Source organism: Kluyveromyces lactis, assembly GCF_000002515.2.
Source record: "Kluyveromyces lactis strain NRRL Y-1140 chromosome F complete sequence".
NCBI lineage: Eukaryota > Fungi > Ascomycota > Saccharomycetes > Saccharomycetales > Saccharomycetaceae > Kluyveromyces > Kluyveromyces lactis.
Genome location: NC_006042.1, coordinates 384,416 through 409,305, shown reverse-complemented (window position 1 = coordinate 409,305; position 24,890 = coordinate 384,416). Strand labels below are relative to the sequence as shown.

The 24,890-nt window shown below is 38.9% G+C and overlaps 10 protein-coding genes and 1 non-coding gene across 11 annotated transcripts; 4 read left to right on the top strand and 7 right to left on the bottom strand.

Annotated features, from left to right (window-relative positions):
• Nucleotides 1-343: 343 nt before the first annotated feature.
• On the bottom strand, nucleotides 344-1,795 carry KLLA0_F04279g (MATE family efflux transporter; the record flags this gene model as incomplete). The annotated part of the gene is made up of 1 exon (XM_455273.1): nucleotides 344-1,795. One exon carries the CDS (start codon nucleotides 1,793-1,795, stop codon nucleotides 344-346), a length of 1,452 nt encoding a protein of 483 aa, XP_455273.1.
• A 1,053-nt stretch (nucleotides 1,796-2,848) lies between these two features.
• KLLA0_F04257g (uncharacterized protein) lies at nucleotides 2,849-4,354 on the top strand (the record flags this gene model as incomplete). The annotated part of the gene is made up of 1 exon (XM_455272.1): nucleotides 2,849-4,354. One exon carries the CDS (start codon nucleotides 2,849-2,851, stop codon nucleotides 4,352-4,354), a length of 1,506 nt encoding a protein of 501 aa, XP_455272.1.
• A 414-nt stretch (nucleotides 4,355-4,768) lies between these two features.
• Nucleotides 4,769-6,112, top strand: KLLA0_F04235g (agmatinase; the record flags this gene model as incomplete). The annotated part of the gene is made up of 1 exon (XM_455271.1): nucleotides 4,769-6,112. The coding sequence occupies one exon, from the start codon at nucleotides 4,769-4,771 to the stop codon at nucleotides 6,110-6,112; it is 1,344 nt and encodes a 447-aa protein (XP_455271.1).
• Nucleotides 6,113-6,326: 214 nt separating this feature from the next.
• On the bottom strand, nucleotides 6,327-8,633 carry LYS14 (Lys14p; the record flags this gene model as incomplete). The annotated part of the gene is made up of 1 exon (XM_455270.1): nucleotides 6,327-8,633. The coding sequence occupies one exon, from the start codon at nucleotides 8,631-8,633 to the stop codon at nucleotides 6,327-6,329; it is 2,307 nt and encodes a 768-aa protein (XP_455270.1).
• Nucleotides 8,634-9,037: 404 nt separating this feature from the next.
• PRP6 (U4/U6-U5 snRNP complex subunit PRP6) lies at nucleotides 9,038-11,695 on the bottom strand (the record flags this gene model as incomplete). The annotated part of the gene is made up of 1 exon (XM_455269.1): nucleotides 9,038-11,695. One exon carries the CDS (start codon nucleotides 11,693-11,695, stop codon nucleotides 9,038-9,040), a length of 2,658 nt encoding a protein of 885 aa, XP_455269.1.
• Nucleotides 11,696-12,036: 341 nt separating this feature from the next.
• PHO89 (Pho89p) lies at nucleotides 12,037-13,788 on the bottom strand (the record flags this gene model as incomplete). The annotated part of the gene is made up of 1 exon (XM_455268.1): nucleotides 12,037-13,788. The coding sequence occupies one exon, from the start codon at nucleotides 13,786-13,788 to the stop codon at nucleotides 12,037-12,039; it is 1,752 nt and encodes a 583-aa protein (XP_455268.1).
• Nucleotides 13,789-15,327: 1,539 nt separating this feature from the next.
• Nucleotides 15,328-15,399, top strand: KLLA0_F04147r. Its single transcript has one exon. It is a non-coding gene; the product is annotated as a tRNA-Asp (tRNA).
• Nucleotides 15,400-15,577: 178 nt separating this feature from the next.
• KLLA0_F04125g (uncharacterized protein) lies at nucleotides 15,578-17,077 on the bottom strand (the record flags this gene model as incomplete). The annotated part of the gene is made up of 1 exon (XM_455267.1): nucleotides 15,578-17,077. One exon carries the CDS (start codon nucleotides 17,075-17,077, stop codon nucleotides 15,578-15,580), a length of 1,500 nt encoding a protein of 499 aa, XP_455267.1.
• Nucleotides 17,078-19,061: 1,984 nt separating this feature from the next.
• On the bottom strand, nucleotides 19,062-20,147 carry IDH1 (isocitrate dehydrogenase (NAD(+)) IDH1; the record flags this gene model as incomplete). Its single annotated transcript, XM_455266.1, has 1 exon — nucleotides 19,062-20,147. One exon carries the CDS (start codon nucleotides 20,145-20,147, stop codon nucleotides 19,062-19,064), a length of 1,086 nt encoding a protein of 361 aa, XP_455266.1.
• An 855-nt stretch (nucleotides 20,148-21,002) lies between these two features.
• On the top strand, nucleotides 21,003-21,482 carry FMC1 (Fmc1p; the record flags this gene model as incomplete). The annotated part of the gene is made up of 1 exon (XM_455265.1): nucleotides 21,003-21,482. The coding sequence occupies one exon, from the start codon at nucleotides 21,003-21,005 to the stop codon at nucleotides 21,480-21,482; it is 480 nt and encodes a 159-aa protein (XP_455265.1).
• A 282-nt stretch (nucleotides 21,483-21,764) lies between these two features.
• SGA1 (glucan 1,4-alpha-glucosidase) lies at nucleotides 21,765-23,474 on the bottom strand (the record flags this gene model as incomplete). Its single annotated transcript, XM_455264.1, has 1 exon — nucleotides 21,765-23,474. The coding sequence occupies one exon, from the start codon at nucleotides 23,472-23,474 to the stop codon at nucleotides 21,765-21,767; it is 1,710 nt and encodes a 569-aa protein (XP_455264.1).
• Nucleotides 23,475-24,890: the final 1,416 nt, after the last annotated feature.

Sequence of the window (24,890 nt, the reverse complement as noted above, 5' to 3'; positions counted from 1 at the left end):
ATCCGATCAATTTCTTTCATTAGCGAATTCTTATTCTTATTCAATTGCATGATTCTTTTACCACTTATATATACCCTTATTTTGAGAAGATGTTTGCATCTTTGTTGGAGTTTCTGGCTGAAGGAAAACAACGAAGGAATCGGAAAAAACGGAAAAACGGAAAAACAGGCAATAATTAGTTCCGGCCTAATATGATAATCAACACGAAGAAGTTTCTTAAGAAGAACGTATCCTTACCTATATATGTAAATACAAGGCCCAGTTAAATAATTGCTAGTGAACTAGAATATTTTCTCTGATTTTTTTTGATCTGTATTTAAAAAACAGTATAATCTGTCAATGATCACGCTTCATGGCGTAGGTCTTGCGATTTGCTAATAATATTTCTCCAGTTTGATATGTAAACGAAATAGTTCTCGCCAATAGCTAGGAAGAGGACACCTACCCCGATACCTATCCAGAACCCGAGCACTTCCATTTTGAATTTGAACGCTAATAAAATACCGACTTCAAGCCCAACTAGATAGTACGCCATTATGTTTAAATACCCACCGATTCGTTGTCTTCCCTGAGCTCTCAAGACACCTGCAGCCATGACATTGAAGCAATCATATATTTGATTTAATGCGACGACACAGAGTAATCCTGCAGCTTTATTTACCAAAACCGGGTCCGCATTAAACAAAGAACATAACTTGTAACGACCGAAGTACAACACTGTGAAATTTATTATTCCTGCAGCAGGACCAACCCCAAACATAGTTGCTTTCGTCGCTGTCTTGCAGTTTTCCGTGATTCCAGAACCAATGTGATAGGCAATTCTATTGGAAGCAGCCACACTGCAGCTGAAGGGTAATTGGAAGAAAAACGTTTGTAAGGTCGCTACAATACTTTGTGCAGCTAAGACTTCCGTTCCGAATTTCGCGCTTAAAACAGTGATGATCTCGAAAGCAAAAAACTCAGCTTCGATCATGATCAAACCTGGTAGCGCTAAAGCAATAAGGGGACCCCAATTCTTGAAAATTGCCGAGAAATTCCCAGTTATCGGATGCCAGCAGGAAGAATTACCAAAATATATTTGACGACAGATGTATGCAACAATTGTGAGCCCCATAAGAGTATAAGACAGCACCATAGAAATTGGAGATCCGATGTAGCCAAATTTGTACTTTAGAACAAATAAATAATTCAACAATATGTTCAATGGTGCACAGACAAACAGAATGTTTTGTCCAGTTACGAAATCTCCCTGAGCTTGTAAGTACTTCTTACCACATTCGAATATGATATAGCCGGGAAGACTAAGAATCATGATACGCAAATAAACAGCGGCGATATGGACAACGTCAGCGTCCTCCACTAGAAACGATAAAACGTACTCTGAATTATACCAAAATGCAATTACCGGAACGGCAAATAGGAAAGAAATGGCAACACCTCTTTGGAAATACAGTCCCACCATGTTGTACTTACCTGCACCATACGCTTGAGGACAAACCGTATCCAAACATGTTGCAATACCGATAAATATAGCCGAAGTGACCGCGAAAGTGACATTTCCGATCGAAATCCCTCCAACTTCTAAAGTCCCAACCCTTCCAGCGAAAACCAAAGCTGAGGACGATAATGAACATTGCAAGAGAAACGTAATGATTAATGGGATGGAGGTCTTAGTCATATACCAGAACTCATACTCTAAGCTCGTTTCCCCATCCTTTTTCAAGGATTCCACTGTATTGTATCCGCTATCGCCTCCTCTATGGGCAATTAATGAAGAGTCTTCACCTGGTACCATTCATAAATATTTAAAGACTCTATTTGTATCTCTAGAAGCTTTCTTGGCAGGCAATCCTGATACTTTCTATCACAATTTGAAGAACGTATTAAATATAAGAGTAATACCGATATTACACTATTGCTTCATCGTTTCTCTAGAACAGCGACCAGCGATGAAATATCGATGAAAGACGCCGTTACAGAACTACTGGCTAACGGTAAAAGATAACAATGTGATTACTTCTTCATCCTTCCTTTAAATAAAACCAAACATCAAGAGCAGACATCAAATTTACGTACCAATCCTTTTTTTTTTCATCACCATAAAGGGAAATGACTTGATATGGCACTTCACTGAGTAAAGAACATCCACACAAAGTGGCCCGAATGGGGTATCGAAATCAGGCACTAATGCGCCGACAAAACAGAATAGCTATTCTTCTTATCGTGCAGATAAACAGAGAAATTCCACTGATCATGCAGATCGTCGAGGTATAAAAAAGTCTAAAATGGTTCGGAATACAATTCTCACATTCACGCAAAATATTTCCATATTAGGTATCATTTTGCTTTGTGATGAAATCTAAAAACTTAAAACTTGAGGTCGCTGTTGATAGCAGATCCTGGCTTTAATACACATCATGAACTGTTACTCCAAACTAGATAGCAAGCAGGTGCTTAACGTTAATCTCTCCACTTTATCTCTCTTTAGGAATGCATGGGAGATAAAGGATTGAAGGAAAACGATATTTCATATAAAATAGGCAAGCTAATCACTTGGTCGATGAGCTTCATGCATGTTTCCTTCATCTCGAGCTGCTAATAAATGTATAATATAATACCGGAAAACATTAACACTAACAATCCATATTCAGCTCAACCTTACTTGTCAAGACTTGATAACATCCGGTTCAAGACTCAAATCAACCACAATCGGAGTAAGAATCGCTAGAAAAAATCAAGTAAGAATACCTACATTTCTTCTCTTTAAGGCCAATCTACCGTCTATCTTCCAATATCTCCCCTCTTTCACCTATAAGTGACAGAAAGTTACGGCAATCAAGCTATTATAATGATCGAGATGAGTTCATTTGGAAGTAAGCCTGAGGGCTCTGAGAGTGGGAAGACCTTTTACAATTATGAGGTGGATAAGACGATGATCAAGACACCCAGCGTCAAGAATCACGATGTGGAAGATGGTGAATTTGAACAGTACGGTGATGATACTAGCCTATCTTACCGTGATGCTTTTGAAGAAAGCGATGAAGAAGGTCATCAGATTAAATACAAGACTAGTTCATGGCAGCATATTACAGGTCTAATGTTATCAGAATACATCATCTTAGCCATGATGTCTTTCCCATGGTCCTATTCAGTATTAGGTTTAATACCGGGTCTTATTTTAACGGTGTTTGTTGCTGGTGTTGTGTTATACACCAGTTTTATCATTTTAGACTACTGCGAAAAGTTCCCTCATCTTAAAAATGCGTGTGACATCGGACAGCATTTATTTTGGGGAAGTAATTTTGCATGGTATGCAACTGCTGTTTGTTACGTTGCCAACAATACCCTTATCCAGGGTGTGCATGTCTTAGTCGGTGGTAAGTACCTTAATACCATCACAAATCACTCTACCTGTACTGTTGCATTTGGTGTCATTACCGCAATCATTTCTTTTGTGTTTTCTATCCCAAGAACCTTCGCCTCTATGTCTAAAGTTGCATACTTCTCAGCTATTACCATGTTCATTTCGGTAATACTGGCTATCATCTTTGTAGGAATCCAGGATCACCCGGTTGGTTATGATGGTACTCATTTGACATTCAGTTTATGGCCACAGAAGGGCACAAGTTATGTAGATGCAATGGGTGCATTTTTGAACATTGTGTACGTTTTCGCTGCTCAAGTCACTTATCCACAGTTCATCTCAGAAATGAAAAGACCGAGGGATTTCAAGAAGGTGTTCTTGCTTGTCACTGCAATCGAAGTTGTCATCTATTCAATAACAGGTGCTGTAATGTACTATTATATCGGTAATGAATACATGACCACCCCTGCATATGGGTCCTTAACGAGAAAATACAAGATTATAGCATACTCTTTTGCAGTGCCTACCATCATTTTCGTGGGGTCTCTCTATTCTAACATAACAACCAGATTCATTTTCTTCAAGGTCTTCAAAAATTCAGAACACATGCACTCTCATACCACTATCGGGTGGTTAAGTTGGATCGGAATAATCGTGTTAACTTGGATAGTTGCCTTTATTGTTGCAGAAGTGATTCCTTTCTTCTCAGATCTATTATCTTTGATGTGTTCCTTGTTCGCCTGCTGGTTCGGATTTGTATTCTGGGGTATGGCATACCTAAGGGTAAAGCAAACTAAATATGAAAAGACTAATCCTTATCCATGTTTGGATAAAGGAGAAAAAATTCGTTTCTACATAGCGGGATTCCTTATACTTTTCGGAGTCTACGTTCTGGGACCAGGCCTATACGCTACCGTTCAAAGTATCATTTACAATTTCCAGGCGAATGCTTATGGTACGGTCTTCAGTTGTGCTGACAACAGTATTTGAAACCATGGAATTACTACCCCATTCAAGCCTGTTTTATCTCTTATCTAAACTATCTCCAATTAAAATCTATTTCATTTAGTTCTCTCAAAGTATATACGACCCGTCGTCACCTAATTCCTTCCGTCAAGCACGCTTATTGTTTATGGGAAACATTCTTTCACATATCCCATGCAATCTTATACCAATTTAGGAAATATTTCCCGAAAGATAGCAACTTGAGATTATGCCTGCATATCCCAGTGATTTCGAACCTAGCATGACTCTTTAAAAAAAAAAAAATTCGACGGTACATAAATACAAGGAAAAATTCGTCTCGAATAGCTTTACAGAAAAAAGGCAGCATAGCTATTGCATGAATGAAAAGCAAATATTTAACTGTTAATCAACTGAACCCTATCCTTCAGTGTCTTAATCATGATCGCTAATAATATAGCGTATATTACTGCGCTATTTAGTTACTTGCTAATTGCCCATTCGCATTTCGTTCCTGCAACTAATCAAAAGTCATCTTCATTCCAAATAGAAAACGATGCACCAGTTGACGTAGAATTGTTGCAACAGGACTCACTTATGTATCAGCTATATGGAGATTTGTTACAGTCTCGTAATGGAGAAGAAAGTGAAGTTGCTGCTGCCCGGCCTTTGATCAAAGTTCATCCAGAAGAGACGGATGAGGAATTTAGGGGAATGTGTTCGTTCTACAACGATCACGAGAATGAATATCCAGAAGACGATTTTGAGGACGATTTACTTCAGTTCACTGGTATTGTTTCCTTTGCACACACCCCTATTGCCCAATGTTTCAGAAACACTTCGTTGGAGATGGATATCGCTATTGTTGGTGCCCCATTTGATACCAGCGTGTCTTATAGACCAGGCGCTAGATTTGGCCCTAACGGAATAAGACAAGGCTCCAGAAGATTAGGAAACGGTATTTCTCCTGTTAGAGGTTTCCCGGGATCGAAGTTACGTAAACTAGATCCTTACCACTCTGGATATAAGATCGTTGACTGTGGGGATATCCCAATGACTCCATTTGACAACAAACTAGCTCTTAATCAATTGTACAGGGGACAAAGAGCGTTGCACAACCACTCATCATTAGTTCATAAAGAGCAGCCACCAAAATTAATCACCTTGGGTGGGGACCATACGATTACACTTATGGCTCTGCGTTCTGCTTATGAACATTACGGCAAGGTTTCTGTCATCCATTTTGATTCTCATTTGGATACTTGGGATCCAAAAGTTTTAGGAGGTAATATATCCAAGCGTGCTGGTCTTAACCACGGAACATTCCTGCACTTCGCTCATGAAAATGGCTATCTCCAAGATGATAAAAATATTCATGTTGGGATTAGAGCCCCTTACATTGCACCTGGATTCTATGATGAAGATCATGATTACGAATGTGGATTCGAAAAGATTGTCGCCAGAGATTTGGACATAATCAGCTTGAAAGAGGTGGTGTCTGCCATAAAAAAACGTGTAGGGGATGGACCAGTGTATATTTCTGTTGATATTGATGTGGTTGATTTAGCTTCTGCTCCAGGAACTGGTACACCAGAAACCGGTGGGTTAACTTCAAGGGAATTGCTCACAATCCTTGACGGATTGGAAGGACTCAATATTATTGGTGCCGATATTGTCGAAGTGCTTCCTGCTTTTGATACGAACGGCGATATTACAACAATTATTGCTGCCCAAGTAGTAGACTCTATTTTGGGATTAATGACCGTGGATTCGGTCGAAAATTAAACTGGACAACTGGTGAACAATTTCAGGTAGGTTTGATATCTGATGGATATTGAAAATTTGGGCAGCTTAAATTATGCATTATTTATCTACTTCTGAATTTCAAATTACCTTTAATATGAATATCGTTCACCTTCTATAATACGATTGTCTTTATAAAATTATATGCTATATTAGTACAACGTTAAAAAAATATAACAAAAGTTTGGTTATGGAATTACCATGTCAAAACGTCTTGATCCTCAAGATTGAACTTTCCTGCATTACCGCTCCATACCTTTTCTAATCTGTTCAAGTTGTGTTCCGTCAATCTTCTAAACCTTGATCCGTTAACTTCGTAGTATTTTCGTACCAAATACTTTGTTTCTTCCTCGATCGCATTTAGCCCGGCAATAAGCACTGCAAAGTTAGAATAACAGGTCCTTAGATTAACTGGTGGTTGATCACTATCCAAAAATCGGAATAAGGACATGATACGCTTAACAACTTGCTGTACAGCAATGGACTCTTTTGGAATACCAAGTAGTTTTAGTAAAACAATCAATAAGAAAGATAGAACTTGAGTTTGATGAGAAATATCATACCAGCTTATCGCAATGACATCTCCATTTTTTAGAGTAACAAGATCTATTGCATGATCTAGTATTTTGCTGTTAGAAGGATGTGATTGATTATCTGCAGGTATTACACCGGATTTGTCAATGAATTGATATTCAAGCTGCTTATCAATTTCCACGATGATTTTCTGTATCTTGAAATAAGAGAGCTTGTTCATATAGGCTTCAGAGTGAGAGTCAAAGAAGAGTAAATAGTCTATGTTTTTATTGATCATTCCACCTTTATTCCCGTCCATGCTTGTCTTCTCCAAAGACCTAATCAAGTTCAAACTTTTGAAGACCTCTTTGATAACAAGATCAAACTCTTCGTTGTGACCCCGTAAAAGATTGAACTCATTCAACGAGGTTGTGATATTTAGAGACTTCAACGACTCGACATACTGGAAATCGTATGGATCAAAAATCGCGTCCAAGTCTGTTTCCTCAACAAGTGCACCACCTAGCACGGTACTAATACTTGCAAAAGTCTCCATAACCTTAAACCAACATTTCGCGACATTTAGCACTTTTGATGAGTTTCCTGAATTGATCTTCTTGAAAAGTTCAGTGATACCTTTCAAATGGGACCTCCATTGGGAGTTCATTGTATAGATACAATCCCAAGTTAATAAAATGACAGTTAGGATAATAGGCTCAAGCTTATTAATGACGTTGGTTTCATTTTTAAACTGATCTCCGAGGAGTTGCAAACAATGTGATAAATAGCCGCAATACGCCTTTTCATCCTCCATTTTGTTTGATTTACGATGAACAATAGAGGCGCCCACAGCTAAAATCGCCGAGAGAAGATATGGTTCGTTCCTGCCGAATGACAGTAATATATCTCTAAGTGGATTATTTTGGTCTTGAAAGAAAGGTGTGATGGAATCCAAACAGTCATGGTAAAAGGTTCGCAGATATTTATCATGCAGACCACCTAGCTTGAATGATTCTAGAGATGTGTTGAAAGTGATTGTATTATCGACCAAAAAGGAGATTGGAACTGATGAAAACTCCGAAGCAGTGTTAAGCATTGGAAAGTTCAGATCTGGCAGATCTAAGTCGTTAAACTCAAGATCCTTTAATTCATCGCTAACCAAAGAGTCATTCAACTTCATACTAACAATGTCGTTGAGATTCTGAATCAAAAGATTGGCATCCATAGCGTTAATGCTACCTGCAGGTATGAGGTTTGGCAATCCTGAATTTACCAAAGAATCATTAACATGGCTATTCAGTGAGAAATTTGTTTCACTCTTCATCGTTGCATCATTCTTAACCTTTCCCTTCTCATCACCATCTTCAGTACATGTAGCGCATGCCCCTGCAGACTTGGGTTTTCTGGGTTTCCGTTTCTTATTCTTTGGATTCAATATATACACACACTTTCTATTCAACCTGGCACATTGCCAACAGGTCGGTTTGCCCTCGTCACATTTCATCCGTCTTTTCTTACACTCCAAACAACCATTTCTAGAATACTTACGCTTGACGATTTTCCCATCTGCATCTGTCGAGGGTGTTGCACCCGATGCATCTACGGAAGAGATTCCAGATGCAGGTGACATAGATGAACGATCACCTTGTAAAATATCAGAGATCGGCGATAGATTGGTAACTAGCACATCTCTTGGACTTGGTCCGATAGAAGTAGGTGTATTTTTCAACTGAACCGACTGAGGACTAGTGATTACGTGTTCAGAGGAAAGTCCAAGCAGAGTAGCAGTACTGGGCACTGAATGCGGACTTGGATGCGCTAGTAACGTCGAAGGAGACAGAATATGTCTGCTACTAGCTGGGAATAGTGGCGGCTGGCTTGCCCTGACACTTTGGGTCGGTGCTGGTGCCTCAGGTGCCGCACCTTGAGACACATACGATGCTGGAGTGAGACAATCCAAACTCTCATTGCGTCCCTTGCCGAACGACATACTTTTTCTGACCTATCAGTATATATATATAACTTCCCTGGTAAAAATGACGTGGACCTCGGCGGGTATTTAAGACTCTCAACAGCTGCTATCGATGTTTTTCACTTCACCTCCGATCCCTGTCGACTACCAATACTCTTCGCAATTTCGAAGTTCCATTTTGGTTGTTCGTTTTCAAATTTTCAAATTCCACTGGAAAAAGTTCTCTTTGATAGATATAAGAGCTGACTCTTTCATAGCAGAGAATCAGATCACAACGGAAAAATACACAGAACTGCCGCATATACTGGGTTAGTTACGATTGAGGAACGGAACTTCTGACAATGCGGAAAGTCAATTTACAGTCGCATCAGTGTTGTCCCAATTTTTATTATTACAATCTTACAATCTTACATTCTATCTAATTATTGGTGTAAATTGTTGATAATGCTGTGCAAAATATCAATCGGAGAGTTTGATATGTGTAGGTATGAGTTTACTGCGGGCTCCCATAGTATACCGTACCTGGGTTCATTTTCTTTCAATTTCTTTAACGTTTTTTCTTCATTTATTTGCAAATCAACTGGATTCATGCACGACTCGCAGATGTAGAGCCATACCCATGGGTCCCCAAATTGAAGATTATTTTCCGAGGCTCTTATGAACCATTTATATGCCTTCGCGTATTGGTGTTCCTTTTGGAACACTTTTCCGATCTCAGTTATCACCATTGGATGCTCTTTTGTAGCTTCGAGAGCATCTTGGAATGTGGTTTTACGTAGTGATTTTTTAGGAAGGGTTCTGATGTTTAGACACCAGAGCCTCCAGCTGTGTGGACACGCTTTGAGACCCTGAGCGATGAGGTACGTTACTTGTTTGTTATCTTTCACTTGCAGTTCCAATGTAATGAGAGCCTCGTAGAGTGTATCGGATTTTGGATTCTTTAGTAGAGAAACGCTGAGTATTGAACGCGCTTTGCCCCAATCTTGTGTTTCCATTACCAGTCTGGAGAACTCCAAGCACACTTCTGGATCATGATTAGAAATATCCGTAGCCCTCTGTAGCACACGCTTCGCTGATGAAAGGTCCCTTTGTTGCCTGTATAGCTGTGCTTTCAAGATTAGTAAATGTTTGTCGTTTGGTTCACGTGCCAAAGCTATATCAACAGTAGAATGAGCTATTTCCAAACTGCCTTTAGATTGCAAACACTTAACGTAAAAAGGAACTAATTTATCAATGCATTCTACCAAGTGTGATTCGGCTTCTTCAAAGGAATTTATAATCTCATCCAATTTGCCATCTCTGTTCAAAATTTTGAGTTTAGCCAACCAAAACTCAGGATACGCCGAATTTGTCACCAGAGCTTTATCTAAAATCGACAACGCTTCAGTGGAACCAGAACCCCAATCCCAAACGTCTTTCGCATACATTAAAACCAAGACAGGGTATTTCTTTACCGCTTGAGAATCTGTAAAGAGGATCTTCCTGAATGTTTCGTGTAGCTCTAATTTCCGCGAAAAGTCTTCGGCGAAATTGGTGAACTCCTTCCAAATAGAGTACTTTGTTGGATATTTGATTAGGAAGGAGGAAAACAAGGTACACTGAAGTGTGGTGTCGTTTACCAACAGCTTCGAGAGACTTTGGAAATTTGAGGATGCGTCTTCAAATAAGTTATTGATGGTAGCTGTGATGATTGCTTTCGCTGTTAATGGATACAATCCTTCTGTTGATATAGCGACTGCATTTTCGAACCACTCAGTAATAGTTGGATTAACTTCCAGTTCATGAAGATCCTTTATTGCGCTAGAAATGATATTTACCAACGTATCGAGATTTGCGGTCGTTCTTTTTTCTTCGAGTTGACATTTGAGAAGCCAGTATGTGATGTCTTTTTTAATATGTTCTTCAGCAGATTTCAAGGTGTCCACTGCAGATTCGACTGATTGTAACCTTATCAACTTCAACCATAACTGCGAATCCTTCGGCACTAATTCAACTGCTTTCTTCAAAATTTTCAGCTTTTCAAGAGTGGAAGTTTCAAGATTTACCGCCACTTCCCATAATATAGAGCTTAGTGGTAGTTTAATTAGAGCCTTTCGAGTGACTTTAATTTTATCAGTATTGTGTTGTTCGAGGGCGATTGCCTTCAACCACAACTGCTCACTAAACTCGTTGAGCCTTAAGGCAACTGTAACCAACCTCTTGCAATATTCTTTATCGGATGCGTTCATGCGTATCGATTCTAACCAGATAGCTTCACTTTTAGGGCACAGTTTACAACCTTCCGCTAGCAAACTTTTGGCTCGATTGAACTGATTGGCTCTTTCTTCGATTCTTGCTGAAGAAATCCAGTTTTCTGGATTTCTTGGATGGGATTTACGATACGCGGCTAATAGGGATCTGTTTTTCCTAATGTCTTCCAAATCCGTAGATGAAATAGTGTTGTCATCTTGGTTCATTCTATTCAAGTATTCAGCATCATCCGTAAGTTGACTTTTGCTGTAATCAAAACTCTTATCTATCTGGACAGCAAGTAACTTTTCCCTCTCTTCAGTTAACTTGGATAAGTTGACATTAACCTGGAACAAAGTGTCAGGAGCAGCGAATGTTTTCCTTTCAAGTTGTTCCTCTATTCGATTCCTTTTGTTTCGTCTGGTCATATCAGATGCGTCAGGGATATCCAGCCAGTCTTGCTCAGAAAGAGTTGCTAAATTACGCTTCAAATCTACAAATTTAGAAGATAGCTTGTCTGGTTCATCATCTGGCTTCGTCTTTAGGCTTGTTTCATTGTCGATAATTTTTTTATTCTTAAGTCGCTGTTCGATCTTTTCGTACACTCTCATCTCTTGTTCGTCTTCATCTTTAACCTGTTTCTCCGATGATTCATTCGAAACTGCTGATCTGTATCTATTTGGATTCTTTGTTACAGAAGTATCTGGTGCATCTCGCCCATATCTATTCAATCTAGCAGGAACTCTTTTATCATCTTTACTTCCTCTGGTGGAAAAGCCAACCGCTCCACGACCTATACCAGCGATGTAACCAGGTGGTGGAGATTGTTTTAGGAAACTGGGAGTCTCCATGCCTATCACCGTGATAGTTGTTTACTCAGATGATTTACTAGTGAATAGTTTACTGTATGAGATGTCCTTTCGATACAAATTTTAAAGGTTTTGTTTTTAAAGATATTCTACAGATTCTTAAAACAATAGAGAATAAGCGTTGATAGAAATAAATATCGATTCTGCTTAGAAAGAATTAAATATGCAGGCTAATATATGAGGAAATTTGCAGAATCTATAATACCGAATATGTTCTATATTTGTAGCAGATAAACTATTATCTAGCTAGTGCACAAACAATTAATTAATGAAAGTTCCTAAAAGGCGCTGAGGCCATGAGAAAGAAAATATCAATCTGATGATTATGATAATTGGTAATCTCCACCGTAACGTGGTGCGTTCAAGATGATACCGTTCAAGATACCTGCAATGAGACCAGCCATTGGAAGAGTTAAGAACCAACCACTGTAACAGAAAGCGACCATTCTCCAGTTAACGGATTTCAAATCCCTGTTACAAAGACCAACGGCCACAATACCACCGACAGCAACTTGAGTAGTAGAAACAGGAATACTTAATTGTGTTGCCATAACAGTGGTAACAGCAGCACCAAGTTCAACGGAGAACCCTCTGGATGGAGATTGCAAAATCATCTTGTTACCCAAGTTCTTGATGATTCTGTAACCGTATGTCCAACAACCGAGGACCAATGCAGCGGCACAGTATGCTAAAACCCATGTGTGAACGTCAGACTTAGATTCCACAGTGTTTTTCTGCCAGATGTCATACACGGCAGCTAGTGGTGCAGTGGCGTTGGCAACATCATTGGCACCGTGAGCAAAAGACATAGTGGCGGCGGTAATAGCTTGCAAGATAGAATAGATGAATTCGATTCTGTTGTCATAGAAGGCAGATCTCTTGTACATGTCCTTGAAATCTGTTGACAAAGCACCTGTATCGTAGACCTGAGAATGAATAACATCTTGAGTCCAACCGTGAGAAGCAATCAACCAAAGTAATAGAGGCCACTTCTTTGGTCCTTGTTTTAGCAATGACCACCATAGCTGTTTGGTAGTTGGTTTTTCTTCTTGCAAAGTTTCTGTTTGCACCAATTTGATACTTTGGTTGACAGATTCCTTGTCGTTAATTTCAATATGTCCCTCTACAGTATCTCTTCCATCGGCGGTGTGGGAAGTTTCAATTTGGGTTTCATCATCTCCGGCAGTTTCATCTTCGAATCTTCTACCTTCGTAGTAATCAATGGTTAAAGATTGTCCAGCAGGTAGAGGTGGAATGTCGTCAGTGGACTTGAAGTAGAAAGTTGGGCCTCTGTAAATATCATACCATTTTAGGGTCCAGTCTCTGTGCAAGATTCTTCTTCTGTAGTATGGGTACAAGAAGATGAAGTAAACAGCACAAGCGACTAGACCAGTAAGAACAATAGCCAATGCGGTAGTTGTGCCAGACAATTTATCCAACTTCAAGTTTGGAGAACCCTTCCAAACGATCAACATAGTCAACACCGAGAAGGTAGCGAACACCAAAAATCCGACGAGTAGTAAAGCGTTCTTAATAGCTTTTTCAATTGGCTTAACATCCAAGACCAGGAACTTGGAGATCAAGAAAATAATAGTGACCAAGCAACCGGCTAAGATTGGAGCAATAAACCAAGAAGCAATAATTTGAGAAACACCACCCCAACCCCATTGGACACCCTTGGCACCACCGGCAGCAATACCGGCACCGATGGTACCACCAACGATAGAATGAGTCGATGACACTGGCATACCAATAGATGTCGCAATTGAAAGCCAAGTGGCAGAACCGACAAGAGCACATGCCATAGTTAACATTAACACAGCTGGATCATCTTCGAAAGGTGAAGCAGAAATAATATTGTTCTTGATGGTACCAGAGACTCTAGCACCCGCTAAGACAGCCCCCAAAAATTCACATAAAGCAGCAAGGATCATAGCCTGCCAGTATTTCAAGGATCTAGATGAAATAGAGGAAGCAAACGAGTTGGCAACATCATTGGCACCAATATTGTATGCATCCAAGAATGCAAAGAGCATTGTAATGGCAAAAATGTAATCAAACTGTTGCAAAGCCATTTTTGTTTAGTTTGTTTGCACTGATGTGTTATTAGATCTGAATTTTGATCAGCGTTTAATTTGCACGTATTTTCAAATATTAGAAAAGAAAAGGAAAAAACGCCTATAGGACAGATGGTTTGACTAATTTATGCTTGTTCTGTTGCTTTCTTTGGTAGCTAGCTTCAAAATGGAAGTTAAATAGATGCTGCTGATGAGTACACTTGCTCCCTGGTGCAATGTTCGCTTGCCTTTTATAACTAAAAAAAATGAAAGGAAAAAAAAGAACCCTGGTGGGGTCCTTACGAATTAAATTAACAACTTTTCAGCACTACTTTCTCCCATGCAGACAGTAATAATCATAAAATAAACGTGGGCATCAATCCATCCCAACTTTCCCATCCTTCCATGTATTAAAATTAACAACCTAATGCTACAGAACACAGGTAGTATTCCAATACTCAAAACATTCCATTGATCACCAAAACTCTTACTCTTTCGCACAGTAACTACAGTGCAATGTCTCCACCTCGTAGAAACGATAGTGAAAGAGGTTGTCCAATATGGTAGGAGTATAGACAGTCTTTCGTATCTAACTCATCGATGTCAGAAAACAAAAGAAATTACTACCTTTTGATTCTCTTGAATGTTGAAAACACAACGGAAACGCAGAAACAAAGGCAGCAAAAACCTAAGGGTTCTCAGGGTCTACTGCACTATGAAGGATCTTTTCTTAACTAGAAGAAAAAACACATGGAAACTGTGCAAACTGTGCCATTTGCTTGCTAACCAGACGCTACAAAAACGATGCAGTCAGTTCCGATAATCATGGCTCAGCCCTTTAGGGTCCTGCCCGATTTGAAGGAACGTCATGACGAAAGCCGTACCACCGTTGCTGCAGTCACACGTGTTTCCTGTGAAATATAAATTATTATCCATCTATTTTCTTTTCCTCCTACAGTCATTTCTTCAGTTTTGAATTGGTTTCTTCAGCACGTGCCACGTGCCCACTGCCATGTATTAATTTATCACTTTTTTTTTATTTTAAGTGTTCACAGGGACCAGTGAATGAGAACACGAAAAGAGTCAAAATACAGTAGAATGTGGGAGAGATGTATAACTGTCTTTGGGAGTTCAGTTGCGGGAATGCACACTAGCCCCTTCTCATTCTCATCACTATAGACAGCAATAAAACCCCGTGTTTCTCGAACCAGATCAGTTTCAGAATATCTACAGAAAAAAAAATACTTGGTGAACTTCATATCTGCTAGTAGAGTGATGATTCCTTTCAGAAATAAGGGGCATGATCCGCAGCAGTTATAACTGTAGCATTCATTATTATTCTGTTTGTGAACATTATGTAGTATGCGAGATCTGGTAACGTGATTGACTCGTATTCGTTGCCTTGTTAAAACATAGAAGCCGTGAATAGTAGTGTCGAGTTTTGAGTCAACAAGCAGATGGTCGATCTAGAAGAAAAATTAAAGGGCAGGAGGGGGCAGAGTTATGTACCCATAGTTGGAGTCAGGTAGACTTATCTGCTCTAAAAGTAGAAAGTTGTCCGCGATAGTTTAATGGTTAGAATTCGCGCTTGTCGCGTGCGAGATCGGGGTTCAATTCCCCGTCGCGGAGTGATTTTTTATATATTTTTATTTTTTAGTAACTTACATTCCTTCAGGTAAAGGTCACAACGCGAGTATGCTAGAATTAACGATGAGTTGTGTGTGAACTTTGAATGAATTACAAGGAATGGTTAAAAGTTATCCAAAACTACTTATACAAGGGAAAATTGTTACAATTTTTTTTTCTTTTAAATACCATTGGAAGCACAGCTGAAGACTGAGCCATATGCATCTGATTGGAAATTGTAAATGATACTTTGAACAGTAGCGTATAGACCAGGTCCCAAAATATAAATTCCGATAGTAATGAGAATTCCCGCTATGATGAAATGAACCTTTTCAATCTTAGTCAAGTACGGATAAGGGTTACTCTGCTTGTATTTATTTTGTTTTACCTTTAGGTATGCCATACCCCAGAATACATATCCGAACCAACAATCGAATAAAGAACACATCAAGGACAATAGATCTGAGAAGAAAGGAATAACCTCTGCAATCACAAAGGCACCTACCCAAGTCAATAACAATAAGCCAATCCAAGCCAACCATCCGACCTTGGTATGAGAGTATAAATGCTCCGAGTTTCTGAAGACATTGAAGAACACGAATCTCGATGAGATGTTAGAATATAAGGACCCAACGAACACGATGGTAGGGATGGCAAAAGAGAAGGAAATGATCTTGTAAGTCTTTGTCAAAGATCCATATGCTGGCGCAGTCATGTATTCGTTACCGACATACACGTAGATCAAAGCCCCCGCTAAGGAGAAAATAATAAGTTCCAGCGCAGTGACTATCCAAAGTACCTTCTTGAATTCCCTTGGTCTTTTCATCTCAGAGATGAACTGTGGATAAGTAATTTGACCAACAAAAGTGTAGACAATATTCAAAAATGCACCCATGGCATCAACATATGTTGTTCCCTTCTTAGGCCATAATTGATACGTTACAGCAGTACCATCATAGCCAGCTGGGTGATCCTGAATTCCAGCAAAGATCATAGCCAAGATAACTGAAATGAACATGGTAATAGCTGAGAAGTATGCAACTTTAGATAAGGAGGAGAATGTTCTTGGGATTGAAAACACAAATGAAATGACAGCAACAATAGCTGCGAATCCAACAGAACAAACAGAATGATTTGTGACGGTATTGAGGTATTTGGCGCCGACCAAGACGTGCAACCCTTGGATAAGTGTGTTGTTAGCTATGAAGCAAACAGCAGTTGCATACCAGGCAGCCTTGCTGCCCCAGAATAGATGTTGTCCAATGTCACACACATTTTTAAGATGAGGGAACCGTTCACAATAATCCAAAACAATAAGTCCTGTGTACAAGACGGTAATTGCAACAAATGCAGTCAATATAAGTCCCGGAATTAAACCCAACACCGAATAAGACCATGGAAATGACATGATGGCTAGGACGATGTATTCTGATAGCAATAATCCTGTAGTATGCTGCCATGAACAAGTCTTGTATTTAATCTGATGCCCTTCTTCGTCACTTTCTGTGAGGCCATCCTTGTAAGACACGCTAGTATCGTCACCGTAGTTTTGGACTTCAACTACGTCTTCCACATCTTGGTGTTTTTGGCCAGGTGCTTTGAGTAGCGTCTTATGCACATCGTAATCGTCAGAAACTGACCCGTTGTCTGAACCCTGAAGTCTGTTCTCAAAAGACGTCATTTTTACCGGAAAAAAATTGATTATGTCCTTCACCCTAACACTGTAATAAGTAGTGTTTGAACGGGCTCTTATTAGATCCTGGAAAGTCCCAGCTTATATGTATGGCAGATCTGAGATGGAAAAGATAAGTTCAGACAGGATAGTTTTATTGCATATAAGTATGAAACGAACTTGGTAACAATGTCAACTATTATATACCGGGGTGAATATGAGCTGTGTTTTCACGATTATCCCTTTACTGGTCATTAACGCTACTAATAGTTAATGGTCAGAAATGTAAACTTGCACACATGGTTGAGTCTGATGTACAATTGTATGCTCTTTATATATTATCATTGTTTCCATTACCAATCCATTAGCTTTCTTATGGCCAAGGCGACATACTGTGGGAAACAATAACGTAAGCTACCTACTTACATCACTTACTACCTAAGTTTGAGTGTGGATCTCATGAAAAGGACCAAAGCAAAATGCCCCAGAACAAGTAGGGAATAAGTCAACACTGAGTGCAGTTTGAAAACTTTTCAGAAACCTGTACAATACGTCAATAGTTTTTGGATGGGCTCCATAATCATTCTCTATTAGTTTTCCTACTGCTGTGATTTATGTGTGCATGAAAAAGTGGCATTTCTTTATTTTCATTTCTTTATTTCAATACATTCAGACATTCCCCTTTTTTGGGACATACTAAGACTCTCAACCTAAATAGAAGGTTCAAAACCCGAAGTCAGACAAAGAATATCTCCTCTAGCAACTTTACCTACCAGTGACCCACCGGTGGGTCACCGGTTGATCGTTCGGAGAATGAAGCTCAGAATAATACCCAATCAAAATGGACGTTAGATCGGTTCTAATGGAAAAATCTCATTTTCCATTTTATTTCCTACATCGCAATAATACGTAACTTATGTCTGTGTGGCACGCTGTGACACTAAGATACAGATGATTATAAATATACTGTTTGTCTCAGAGGAGAATCAAGATTAATATATGCCCTGCTATGTATCAGTGTCATTCAGGCTACAGGATGGCAACATTTTGTCTTCGGATAGAACCACTAAAGCGCATTTCCTGGAAAAAGTGGTTTTCTTGGTAAAGAAAATAGTTCGATTGTCACCCGTCACATGACATGATATTGCATAGCATAGCATATCATTGCCTAATCCGAACTTGGCAGAGCAGGATACTGGGTTGCTGTATCCATTAGCTCATTCTTACTGCTTGCTGTTTCTTCGAGATGCCATCGTAGAGATGGCTGCTGTAATATTCCAACTTTTACAAAGCTGTCAGTCTTTTCTATTATGTAAGCCTGCTGTATTTGTGTGTACTGTTTTTTATTGTTCTCGAATTCGAGAAATGTCAAAAACCAGGACATATTAGGCACATAGATGAGATGTATGGAAGGGGCCTGATGTTACCTTTTCGGTCCGAAATAGAAGCATTTACTTTGTATCCATCTTCTTTCGATATGCACTATTAGCTGATAGCTTACTTAGTTAGGTGTCAGGGAAATTTAAGCAGTTCCATTTATTCACTAATGTTGACTCACAATAGACATGATTTTTTCACTCGAGAACTGCTGCAATGTGAAAGCGATCACTACATCCAAAAGAACACTAAACACATTGGAAGGGAGCATCAACCACCACTAGTAAACTGCTATATATATAATCGTTGTATTTACTATGGTCAGGGAAGAAACTTAAGGATTGTGTTTTTTACTTGATGCTGTATCAAAAGAATTGAACGTCGTCGTGATTGTATATATGATTTAAAAAGTTACGTAATGGAATTTAGTAAATAATCATCTATTGATTTGATCTTGAAGATTGTATATGTTTGTTGGAAGTGACTGTCTTCATTCAGAGGGACAGGACGGTAAAGAAAACATGTTTTCTAGGAGGTAGAGAAGGATATTATAAGGATCAAATTTCTTTTATTTGTTTTGTGTGGATAAAAAGATGTCATAATTTCCTTGATGTGATCATAACTTGGCTAACTTCTCGATAACAGCGTTGGTGAACTCAGAAGTGGAGGCTGAACCACCGATGTCTCTTGTTGTTGACTTACCTTCAGAAATGACATCATATGTAGCTTTGGAAATTCTATCAGCGTAAGCGTTCAAACCTAGATGTCTCAACATTAGAGTAGAGGACAAGATCATAGCAGTTGGGTTAGCAACGTTTTGACCCTTGATGTCCAAACCAACATGTCTGGAACCTGGTTCAAAGACAGCGTATTCTCTACCGAAGTTAGCACCTGGGACTAGACCGGGACCACCGATCAAAGCAGAACCAATGTTACCCAAGATAGAACCGTACAAGTTTGGTGTCACCAAAACATCGAATTGATGTGGCTTGGCAACAGCTTGCATGGAAGCGTTGTCAACGATGATGTTCTTGACATCGAGTTCTGGGTATTCGTTAGCACCAATTTCATTAACGGTGTTTCTGAACAAACCATCACCCAATTTCATGATGTTAGCTTTGTGAACAGCGCAGACCGACTTTCTGTTGTTTTTCAAGGCGAAATCAAAGGCGAATCTAGCAATTCTTTCTGACTTAGCCCTGGTCATGATCTTCAAAGATTCAACGACACCTGGAACAGATTCGTGTTCTAAACCAGAGTATTCACCTTCAGTGTTTTCTCTGATGATAACCATGTCGATGTTATTCAATCTAGTCTTGACACCTGGAATTGATTTGAACAAGGCGACATTGGCGAAAATATCCAGTTGCTTTCTCAAAGCAACGTTCAATGAGCCATGACCGGTTTGGTCGGCTGGAGTGTGCCAGATACCTTTCAAACCAACCTTGTTTCTCTTTAAAGATTCGACAGCTCTTTGTACATTTTCAGTGTTTTCTAGACCAGAAATGTCGATAGTTTCCCAGTCGATTGGAATATTTTCGTTTTCGAAGATCTTGACTACTGAGTCGGTCACTTCCTTACCAACACCATCACCTGGAATCAAAGTTACAGTGTAGCGACCACCGTACTTCTTTGGCAACAATTGTTCAGCTGCTAGGGTAGCGAAGGACTTTTTTTGAGCAGCAATACCTTGTCTCAACATTTTTTTCTATGTTCTTGTAATTTAGTATGTAATACCGGGAATATGAGGGGTTTTAAGTTAAAATAAAAGAGCAATTAACTCGGAAATGAGAAAACCTATTGATCTGATATAATGACTATTGTTTTAAGCTTAATATAATTCGAAAAGAAGGGCACTTCAAATTATATCTGGAATATTGTTTCTTAGTGGAGAAGGGAATTTAAAATAAACACAAAACCTTTAGAAAAAAAGAAAACGAATAGAAATGATAGTTATAACACTAATGGCAGATCCGCTAGTTGTTCAGGCAATTGAATTGGCTTTCTTCACTGATCTTTTACAGTGTTCCTTTTCAGTTGTTGATGTAAAATGAAAGCGGTTGTGATTCAAGGTTTTTAAATCTCTCTGGACAATTTCCATATTTTGTATTTATATACTTATCATGCCAATTTCTAACAAAATTTAGGTCACATTTGATTCCCCTGTGTTCAAGTTGGAAAGTCGGTCCCGCTGCAGTATAATAACAGTCGCGATCATGTGACCTGGGTTCCGTTCTCGGCATTGAGTCAGTCAAAAAACGAACAAGAGGAAAATAAAGAAAAGTGACAAAAAAAAAACACGAATCATTACCCGGAATGAAATATATCTTCAGATTTACAGAAGAAACGTGAAAAAGGTTTCACGTGATCTGGATCGACAGTTAAAGAGAGATTTGACTGTTGAAAAATGTTTCGATGAGTTCTGTATTAGATTGGTGATTCTAGCATGTTATGAGAGTACTCTGCCTTGACATATTATAATAGGCATTATAGGATATCTCCACTTATCATTATCTCACAGAGCAGTGATAATATAGAATATATTAAGGATCATACAATGAGTGAGCTAACGTTATCGACATATAAGTCACTATTGAGATCACTTGTCCGTAGTGCGAAGCACAATAAAATCCAACAACTACAGCAAGATACAAAGAAACAAATAGCCTTATTGACATACAATAGGATCCAATTAGTGAGACAACAGCAGGAGAAGGGCCTAGATGCAATGGCAAGAAGCAAGGTATTAAAACAGCTCAGTGCGGTTGGAAAAAAAATTGAAATTTTGAAGACTAAGGACCCATTGAAATCTAAAGAGCTATTATTTTACAGCCATAGCAAACATCTCAAAGATATTGTTCTATCGCTGAAAGATGACCCGCGTTCTCTTCAACATTTGAAAGATATTGCGGCCTTTGTTGTCAATCAAAGTGAATACGAGCAGTTGATCGAAAGATATAATCCAGGATTGAAAATGTCACAAGAGGAAAAAGTTCAAAAGACTGCTAACAAGGTAGGTCTACAAGTTCCTGAGTAATAGCAACACGGTCAAGTTTAACCATACTGCTGTTGGAAAAGCTTTTTAGAGACGGTCAATAAATGTAAATATTCTCGTATTAAGCTTGTGTTTTTTTATAGATGTTTTAATAGTCAATAATGCAACGATCAATGAACTTAGGATTCAGTACTTTTCTTTGTTAAGTAAAGCAGATACAAGTAGCAGCTAAAATTTATCATTATCAAAGTATTTATTCAACCTATATACTTTTCATTAACAACTTGCCCCTTTACATTTTATTCGAAAGAGTGATTCCATGTCTTATATGGCAATAGGATGGATGAATCGATCGACAATTTCCCTCCAGCGAAGTGCATTGCTGAAAGTACCGTAAGACCATGTCAAATTTGGAGCCCCTTGGTTGTATCCATGATATTTGTTGAACTGTTCGCTCATCGATCCGTCGTTACTTACATGCTCGTTAACTTTGCTTAGGAATGAATCACCGTATTTGAATATTGTGTACAACGTTTGGTTGAACGCTAATGTATTATATGGTATCAAGATCAGCGAATCCTTCATATTCCCAAATTCGAAGAATTTAGTCCAGAACTTGTTCGATATCGGATCAATGAGTAAAGGTTTCTCATCGTGATACATTTTATTGACTAATTTGTAAATCAATTCGGCAGAGGTTAACGTTGAGATAAACCAGGGATTACCTTCAGAGATGTCAATTCCATCATAAATATCCTCTGGATATCTCCCAATGGCAACTCCCATGTTTGTATTAAGTCTGTTGTGATTGATCGGGTAAAGTACTGCCATTCTCTCAATTAGTTCATTGAAATGATTCAATATGAAAGGATCATCAATATCAAACAAGAAGGAATCATAAACGGTGTTCATATCTTTTATAGAATCATCATGTGTCAAGGTGCTTGCCATGATCACAGCAATGTCTAAACCTGACCTTTCATCCAAAATACTGGGGGTTTCCACAATGTAACCCTTTTCATGATTTATAAACCCTGAATTGGCATCGATGATAAAATCCTCAATTTTGTCTATACAAGTCTCAATATCCTTCAATAGTATAGTCAACTGCTTGCTCAATTTTACACCTTTTGCTTCCGACGTTAAAAGATATCTCTTACCTTCTACTAGCGCCTTCAATTGAACCATACTAGTAAAAAAATGATAAGCACGCACTTCTTCCCATAGGTCATACGTTGGAATATGCCAATTATATAACACAAACTTCAAATCTAAGGCAATTACCTCATCAAATATCCAATTGTATTTCTCGGTTTCCCCATCGTCTACCTGGTTCAAGAAGTTCAACAATGCAATAGCTCTTAATGGTGGGCCATCATTCTGTGGTCTGCCCCAGACAAGTTCATAAGCGCTGTTATCAACATGATATTTTGGTTCTCCCAAATTTCTGAACAAAGGATCATCAGCTGGCCCACTGGGATTAGATTTATGTTGTAAATCCAAAGATGCGTTCACGTAATCCAAGACTGTCTCAAGAGTCCGTTCCCTATCAATATCAAGATACGTATTAATTAAAGTGTTTATGGTGATGGCACCATCTCTAATCCAATGATAGAAATAATCTGGTTTGTTCTTGGAAGGAGACGCAAAGACAACACCAGGAGTACAATTATCAAATTTATCTGATGTTTCTGCATGACAAATGTTTTCGAACATATGATAGAAGGAAATCTCCGTTTGTTCTTCCAACCATTTATTGAAATCATTCCTTGAAATGTTCTTCGAGACTGGGATTGGTTGCAATTTGAATTCAGATATCCTATTGAAATCTGACACTTCAATTAGTGGAGATGACCTTGATAAAGGGCACTCTATACTGTGATTCGCATTGTGATTCCCAGCTTGAAATGGTGATAAAAGGAAATAGTATGCTAATAACGAAGAAATGCAAACGAAGGACAGAAAATAATGTGAGTGCTTAGGTATTCTCGGTTTTCTTGAGCTTTTACTTAGCATCGTATTAGGGTTATTCATGATGCAAGCAAAACAAAAAAAAGGCAAAATTAGATGTCTGATCTATCACAGAAATATAATAATCTTCGAGCCAGTAGCGATACAAGACACTCTAATTGAAGTTTCAGTAACTATATTGGCAACTTATTTCGTTTCTATCCTACTGATCTCATTAATATCGATACTTTTGATACAGCAACAAGTATAACAATTGCAGATATATCACACAAAAAAATGGGAAATTTAAATAGCCAGGAAAAAAAAAACCAGACAGAAATCGAATAAGCTAGATTGTGTCACCTTCGAGTGACACAATAACAGATGTGACTTCTCCGAGAACTTGTAAATATAATTTTTCTTCAAATTTCTGTCCGCAGTTCCTAGATCGCGTTTTTGTGTTATCTCAAAAGTTGAGATGTCTTGCTTGAATCCTTTTTTTTTCAATCCCATGCCCTCCCCTAAAAATGAAATACTACATTATTGGTATTGGGACAAAAGAGAGTTGTTACCCGTCTTTTGGTCACTAGGTTAGTATTGACTTTTGCGGAAAGGAAAAACTGGAAAAAAAAAACCAGTCTAGTCCCAAGTCGCAAGTCACGTGAAAGTGGTGTTACTCGTAAATATGACAACGCCCAAAATTATGCTCTCAGCGTTTCCATCAACCAAAGATACGCACGCCAAAACACTCATATAATCATGATTGCCGCCTATTTATGATGTGTTTTCTGTAACTTCAAGAACTTCTCTTCGAAAAGTGGCGACCTTCACTGCCTGTAGCCACAGCGAAATAACAGCCGCATCCCCCGCCTCCTAGCTGGGTTGGCTTGGAATCATTTTTATGCGAGTGTATTGTTCCGATTAACCGGATACAGACGTATTCCTCACATCTCCCACTTTTAGTGCAAACTAAACCTGGCGTATATTCGGGTAACGCACCGGATATTCTCTCCACTTACCGTCCTACAAACTTTTTTTTTCTGATCTCACGTTCCATCTCTGTGTAAGGTTGACGTCAACAATTATCACTATTCCATCATGTTGGAAAAACGGAAAAAGAAAATACTGTTGATGTCGGTCAGTACTGACGCCACTAAGAATATTGCAGACAATTGCAGAAGGAAGGGGACTTCGAGCGTGATAATTTGTGATTACTATTATCTCGAGCCTTTTTTTTTCCAGCGTAGCACCAATCATTGGCTATAGATAGGTTTCTCCTCTACAGGGCTCTCTGTATCCCCACCAGATAAACCGAAGTTCTTATATTGACTCAATTCATCCCGGGACGTCTTTTCCAGTTGAATGTTCCTGTTCATTTTTCAAAACTCTTATCCCACGCACAGACACTTGAAGGCATGGCTCGGGCCGTGACTCTCTATCGGTTTCGAATAAAACGTGATGAATCACCCGGTCTCAGCTCCCCACTGTTTCTATGTGGTG